Here is a 7320-nt window from a genome sequence, read left to right on the forward strand (position 1 = left end):
CATGTAATAACAGGTAAACGGTCAGCACAGGTACAAGATCTGCAGTAAAAAGTGGTCGAGGGGGTATTTATTATTCAGCCCTGTATGTCTTAGTTTCTTTAAATAATAAAAACGCTAAGAACATAAGGCTTTAAAGTTATAATCCTCCACCCTGTCCCTAGCCTGACCTAACACTTTTATTTGTATAGATACACAATAATATATCCTAAAAACAAGTATGTTATAAAAAATATTATTATGCTCAAGAGACGTGTGGTTACCAGGCTAATCTCATAATAATGCTGTATTATACGAACGCATACGAACGCATTAATTAATGAAGACAGAACAGACAAATTCAGGGGGAAATAATCTGCACCTAGTATATCAACGTAAAATACAGCATTGGGTTCTAAGGCACATTTTTCTTTGCTATACACGAAACAAAAATGGGTCCATTAAACTGTCCAATGTGTTCCTGGATATACTGCATACTAGTAGAGATCGTTAAGACACATCTGTACTACAGGCAGACTGATTATCTGTTTACGGTCATGTACTATACTTTGGTTTTCTGAGCAATATAATGGATTTATGGTACTTTTATCACTGTTTGCAGTGATCTTCATACCTTGTAATTATTTATGATCTATATAAGCCTCCAGTTTCTATTGCAATTTTTGCAAAGATGATTAACCTCTTAGAAAGTGCATACATATATTTATTCTATAGTGTGTTGTTTTGCGATCATATAGAAAATAAAAAGATTTAAAAATAGTATATTTTATTTGCAATCTTCAGTTTGTTAAAATGCAAAAATGACATATTACTGCAAGAAAATTACCATTGACAATGCATACAAAAAAACGCATTCCAAATCATGCTTGGTGTTTGATAAATATAGTACAAAAACACTTTGCAAACAGGGTTGCAGCCTTGGAAACATGCTTTAAATTTATCGACAAAATGTGTAGGAGCAAGGAAAGGGATGTGTCAGGAAAGATATGGCATTTTAGACTACATATCATGCAATCATCAACCCCATTTATAAACAGATAAAAGGGTGCATGCCTTAGCCTTTCACTGTATAAAAATACAAGACAGTTACTGCTGCTACGAAGGGAACTGCAGTGCAGGATTAGATCTCTGCTAGGGTTGGGACAGATACCCATTAGAAAAAGGCATAGCAGCTTTTAGTTTACATTCAATCAGAGTGGGTTTTACATTTGGCACCCAACCATGCAGACCCAAAACAAAAGAAACTCCATGCAACATTGTCTTTTTGGGCTCTTAGCAGTTTCCAGTCCAGGGCAACGATCCCCATGATGTTGTAGTTTAGTGTAATTTACCATTCTTTGAGTACAGGACCTTGTCATTCAATACAGCCCTAGAATCACTGCCCCCACATCTTTAGATGGTCTCCTGTCTTTCACTAAGAAGTTAATCATACTTTCAGATTTGATGAGTAAATTGCAGCCCAGGAAAAATATGCCAAATATGACAGTGATGGAAAGAACGCAAAGTACAGCTATTTGTACCACCCTGGTAATGAACAAGCTTCTTTCATCTGGGCTTAGAACAAGAGAGCCACCATCACTAGTGATGACAGACCGAGTTCCGTTGCAACAGCCAATCAAAGATCCAATACCCTGGGAGGAGTTGATGTAAGCTTCTTGGTCCAGGACGGTCTGGTTAAAGAAAGTCCCATTCATCTTTGGAGTCAAAGACCTCTAGGCAGTTCTAAGTCAAAAAATGGGGGCACAACTTAATAAGTCTCTTGTGGAAAATATCCAGGTTGCAGGTTCCATCTCCAGTGGGTGATGTTGATCACAGGCTGAAGATCTTTTTTTCACATAGCTGATAGGGCAGACTCAGCTATTGGAAATGTCCATTGCAGTAAACTATTGCTGGTACTTAACATTCACAATAACTCCCTTTATCTCAACTAACTAAGCTCTGCTTGTGAGATGATGCTGGCTGATCTTATATGCTGCAGGGAGAAACCATTAGCCTGGGAGGCATAGGGGGGTGGTGATGGACTGAAGTTGACACTTCAGTCTTAAAACAAGCTCTTCATGCTTTACAGTTTAGCAGGCTGGATCTGTCCTGTCTCCCTGTGAGGTGGAGGCAATTCATATGACTGCTTTTACCATTATCTGCTGAAAAGCAATATATACCAGAATCTCTATTGCAAAAATGGCTAGGCTTAGATCTATATAGGGAATGTTATGCCATTAGCTATTAATATAGTAACTTTTTAAAAACTCTGATAGACCTAAAAAACAGGAGTCTGCTTGTATGTAGCAACAAACACATGATATAAAAAAAAAAAACATGAAACCTAAATGCAAAATGCCTCATATAAAAAACAAAAAGCAAAACAAGCAATTTTTAATTCACAGATAAATATTTGCAAAAAGTTGCCATACCTTGACAAACCTTTAGATCATACTCTCGGAATGTCCGGGAAGCTCCCGAATTTCGGGGGATCCCCTCCAACACTTGCTACCTAATATTACAAGTGACAAGTATGCTTTAGATGTTTGACATTTTATTTTAATTTGCTGTGTAATTTAGTGCACGTATTGTATTCTGTTATTAGTCATTTTCTGTACCTAAACAAGCATGCAGTGCCTTTTTATGGGCATACTGACTGGGAAACTACCATTTGTAGGAAAATATCTTATCACCTTAATGCTATTAGCAAGTAGCTCTTTTTTATATAAACAAATTTGTATATTAATTTTAGTGTAGTTTTCAAACATTTTTCTCTTAATCTGAGAAGCAAAGTTGCTTGTTGTGAGAATTGCATAACTATATGACACTTGCTTGAGGGTAAGTTGACATATTTCAGATTTGTTTCTCAAGAAATCAATGACAAATAAAGCTGTATTTTACAGATGACATTTAATACACAGCAAAATCCCAATAATGAATATGATCTTACTGAAGATTCAATAACTAATGCTTGTTGACTCAGTGCTATTTAAACCATAATTAAATAAACATAACCTCAGATCACTGTCCTTTTTGACACGTTTGGTCAAATATTATTGAGTTGACATTATAACAAAGCAGATTTGGAGCAACTGTGCTGCTAGTGATTTGCACTGGCTAGCTCGGGGCACAGAGTCTAATGGGAACCCCAGTTTACAACAGGACCCCTCCAAGATGGTGATAATCCCTAAGTTTGCAGCCCCCTGGCTAGATCTGTTAGACAGCTGTTGAATAAACAAGAGGGTGGTCAAGTACATCCCTCTCTCAGACATCAGCATAGATATATGTGTTCTGGGCAGGCAGTGCAAATTCATAAATGGTTAGCAAGCTGAGCTCAGTGTCACAAGCAAACTCGACCAAAGAAAGTAACTCATCGCAGTCATTCTGCTGGAAACATAGGGCCTCAAGTACTATTCCAAAACTGGAATCATCTGTTCACTCTGGCTGCTGCATTGAGGGTAATAGGCCAAAGAAACACATAAATTGACTCACTTTCTTGCAAAATTCTCTCCATGATCTAGCAACAAATTAAACTTCACCGTCTGATCACAGTTCATTTCATGGGAATGCATATGTAGGCAAAAGATTTCATTGATCAAAATGTCCATTAACTGAGAAACAGTGGGGAGAACCTTCAGAGGGATGAGTTAAGACTTTTTTTTTCAAGAATTGACGCAAATGACTGAAATCCCTTCTGAGGCTGGTACATCAGTGATAAGGTCCATGAACATGTGAGCCCAGGGTTTATTTGAAAGAGGTAAAAATAATAATATTCATTTGAAAGATGCAATAAACGCTCTGTAGGAAATTGAAGGTGAACAGTTTATGTACACGTACACAAAAAATGGTGGAGCGCTGGAACCACATAAAGTTAAATAAAAGTTGTTTTAATTAAAATATCGATATAGAAAAACAAGATAAAAATTAAAAATTGAATATTGAAAAGAGCTCATAATACAGATATAATAATGCTTAATTAATAATTCAATTCCCCCTGAATTTGCACGGCGTTAAAACTATTACCGTTATTACGGTAGTTTTAACCCGGCTTTCTGCTCGCAGCTCAGGGAGTTGCGAGCAAACAGTCGGCTTTGAAGCTATCGTAATAACGTTAATTAAGCACATTATTAACGTAATAACGGTAATAATGCGCAGGCCACGTTACTTTTACCCGTAACACGGCCAATTGAATTCTCCCCATATGGTGGTATAACTGGGAAGGGGTCCATCCGGTGCAGCTTATTGTTAGATGAAAATTCCTCAAACAATATCTCCAAAAGGTGAAAGCAAGATAAATAGGACTCATGGCATAAGGAGCAATATAAGTCCATTAGAGACATAAGTTGTGTGCATAGATCCCTTTCAGGGTATGGGACCAATTCACAGCAACGATCTAAAGATGATGGAAAAGTTACTTGTCCTTCATGTGTGTCTGGGCATTCAATCCTTTAGGAGATTTAGAGGAGATAGAGGTCCTTAGGTTGGTAACCACCATAAGCACTAGCGTGTAAACAAACCCCAGGGTTTTGAGTCTGTGATGAATTTGAACAAGCCCAGTAAGAAGTCACCTGATGCATTTCTCAGCTGTGATAGGCTGTTTCATCAGAGGCAAGTTTATGTACAAACACTGTGCAGTTTGAAGGAATTGCAAATTCTTATGATAAGTATACACGGTGATAGCGTGGAACGATTTTACCACTGTGATTTCTCAATTTGCTATTGAATAATTATTTTCTGCAGCAAGACATTTTCTATTGAATCCACAAAAATGATTCTTACAAGCTCTATTATGCAGAGAAAGCCAATAGAAGCGTCATCCACCTCTAAAAAGATTGTCAAGAAGGACCAAGGTGTTGTATTACAAGGGTAATCAGGGGGGGGAAAAGTTCAGGGTGGAAAACACTGAAATTAATCCAGAAGGCTGCTAGTGAAGGTTGGTTCACTTCCTGGTGAGAACAGTTATCAGTAGACTATTTTCTGATGAATTAGCAATAATAATTGTCAGCAGCTGAACAATTGTCTGGGTCCACCTGAAGTGAAGACAATTTATCCTTAAAAAAGAAACCTGGGAGAGCTGGAAAATACACTTCTCAAATTAGACATAAATATTATTACCTGTTTGACATTGCAGAATAGTCTTGACATATAGTCGATGAGAAATCTGAAGAGAAAATTAGAGTGTCATAAAAGTAGAATATGGCAAAGTGACACAAAATATAAAGAAAAACTTAATTAGAAACATTTTGGAAGACTGTTGTATTACAGTGGCTGAAGGCAGCACGAGATATAGTATTCAGCCTGTGTATAAAGGCCATTTTACATTCCTCTCTGTCTCTGACAACTATTGTCTTATATTAATTAACCTCAGTTTATACCTCCCCTTGTCACAATTTTGCAGCCCCCACAATTTTTCACCCCCTCTAAAGAAAAAGCCTTTGATTATCAGGCCCTGGCTCCACAGGATATTGTCATGCGCCGTCCCTGTGTCACGTCCTCCGCACAGGGACGGATGCTTGTCTCTGCCCATAGACAGCCGGTTGCTAGGCAACCGCCCGTCACTTCCGGATCCCGGCAGCTGCGCATCCCGTTGCTTAGCAACGGGACACGATCCACAGTATCCGGCGGTGGTGTTCAGCGTCACCACCGCCGTAGGTATGCTGCCCCCTTCTCCTCCTATAAAGTTCAGACTCTGGCACCTAATGAGTGCCAGAGTATTAGGTCTCACCCTAGCTCCAGCATTTCTTTGTATTCCCTCCTGTGACTCCTGTGTATTACCCAGCTTGTTCCTGACTACCCCTATTCTGTGCTCCCTGTGAATTGACCTCGGCTTTGTTATTGACCATTCTCTCCTGCGCTCCTGATACCTGACCCGGCTAGCCCCTGACTACGGATTTCGATTCTCCTTGTGGCATCTCCTGATTTCTCGGTTCTGACCCGGCCTGCCTGACACCGCTTCCATCCTATCACTTCACTGGTTGCTCCCTCTGAGGACCGCGACCTGCGTGTCTCCCGCAGCTAAGACCATACTTCCTTGCGGGAGTTCCTGGCGAAGACCTGGGACACGTTAGACTCCACGCCTCTTTGGTGAGTAGTGCCAAAACCAGTAAGCAAATACTCTGAGTTCGTGACAGTATACTCTGGCCATGACGTCAGATGGAACAGGTGAGCCCTCAGCTCGGGATCTCCTTATCCACCTGGGCCGCCGAGTGGAACAGCAGGAGGTGGACCAGGCTCGTTTACTCCAGTGTGTCCAAGGAATTATGTCTCGGCTAGACTCCCTACAGGCGGTCCAACCTCCCCTGACAGAACCTTCCGTTGCTCCTTCTCGCTCCGCTGTGGCCCCAGTGGCTCCATCTCCTTCCCTGACTCCTTCTACTGGGCTTAGAATTCCTTCTCCAGAGAAGTACGACGGAGATCCAAAGAGATGCAGAGGGTTCCTCAATCAGTGCGCCATTCACTTCGAGTGCAACTCTTCAGCCTTCTCCTCTGAACGTACTTCATAATATCTCTACTCAGCGGGCAAGCCTTGGCCTGGGCTTCACCGTTATGGGAGCACAATGATCCTTTGCTGGAGAATTCTGCTGCTTTTATCGACATGTTCCGGCAGGTTTTCGATGAACCGGGTCGGGTCTCCTCTACCGCTTCTAGCCTCCTGAATCTTCGACAAGGTTCCATGTCTGTTGGCCAGTATGTGGTACAATTCTGCACTCTCTCTTCTGAGCTTCGATGGAATAATGAGGGCCTCATTGCTACCTTCTGGCAGAGTCTTACTGAACGAATCATGGACGAACTTGTCACCAGAGAACTCCCCTCGGAACTGGACTCCCTTATTTCTCTGTGTATCAGGATCGATCTCCGCTTCAGGGAGAGAACTTCAGAAAGACCCTCTACAAGACGTACCCCTCGACTGGCTCCCTAATTTCAAAATCCCATATCTTCCACGGAAGAGCCTATGCAGCTTGGCCATTCAAGATTGACGCCAGAAGAACGTGAGAGACGGTTCAAGCAGAAATTATGTTTATACTGCGGGGAGGCTGGCCATGTATTAAGTCTCTGTTCTAAGAGACCGGGAAACGCCTCCTCCTAGACGGTAAGAGGGAGGCCACCTTAGGAGTCGCCGTTTCCACTCCCTATTCCACCTCCAACCCTGAGTTCCTGATGCCTGTCCAGCTTGTGACCACCAAAGGACCCCAGCGAACCTTTGCCTTCGTGGATTCCGGTGCCGCAGGAAATTTTATCTTGGCCTCTCTTACCTCACAGCTCCAATTATCCATCCAAGATCTTCCCCAACCGCTTACACTCACAGCCGTGGATGGTAACCGCGTCAGCAAATGTATCATCTCC

General features: G+C 41.5%; 1 protein-coding gene across 1 annotated transcript; it reads right to left on the bottom strand.

Moving 5' to 3' along the window:
• Positions 1 to 746: 746 nt before the first annotated feature.
• Positions 747 to 2099, bottom strand: RPRML (reprimo like). The gene has a single exon (XM_075215322.1). It carries the CDS (start codon positions 1689 to 1691, stop codon positions 1356 to 1358), a length of 336 nt encoding a protein of 111 aa, XP_075071423.1. The 5' UTR covers positions 1692 to 2099; the 3' UTR covers positions 747 to 1355.
• Between the last annotated feature and the right edge of the window lie 5221 nt (positions 2100 to 7320).

The sequence above is a fragment of the Mixophyes fleayi genome, chromosome 6 (assembly GCF_038048845.1).
Source record: "Mixophyes fleayi isolate aMixFle1 chromosome 6, aMixFle1.hap1, whole genome shotgun sequence".
Classification (NCBI taxonomy): Eukaryota; Metazoa; Chordata; class Amphibia; order Anura; family Limnodynastidae; genus Mixophyes; species Mixophyes fleayi.

Excerpts from the sequence above, each read along its gene's own strand:
- RPRML (XM_075215322.1), bottom strand. The coding sequence starts at position 1,691 with ATGAATGGGACTTTCTTTAACCAGACCGTCCTGGACCAAGAAGCTTAC.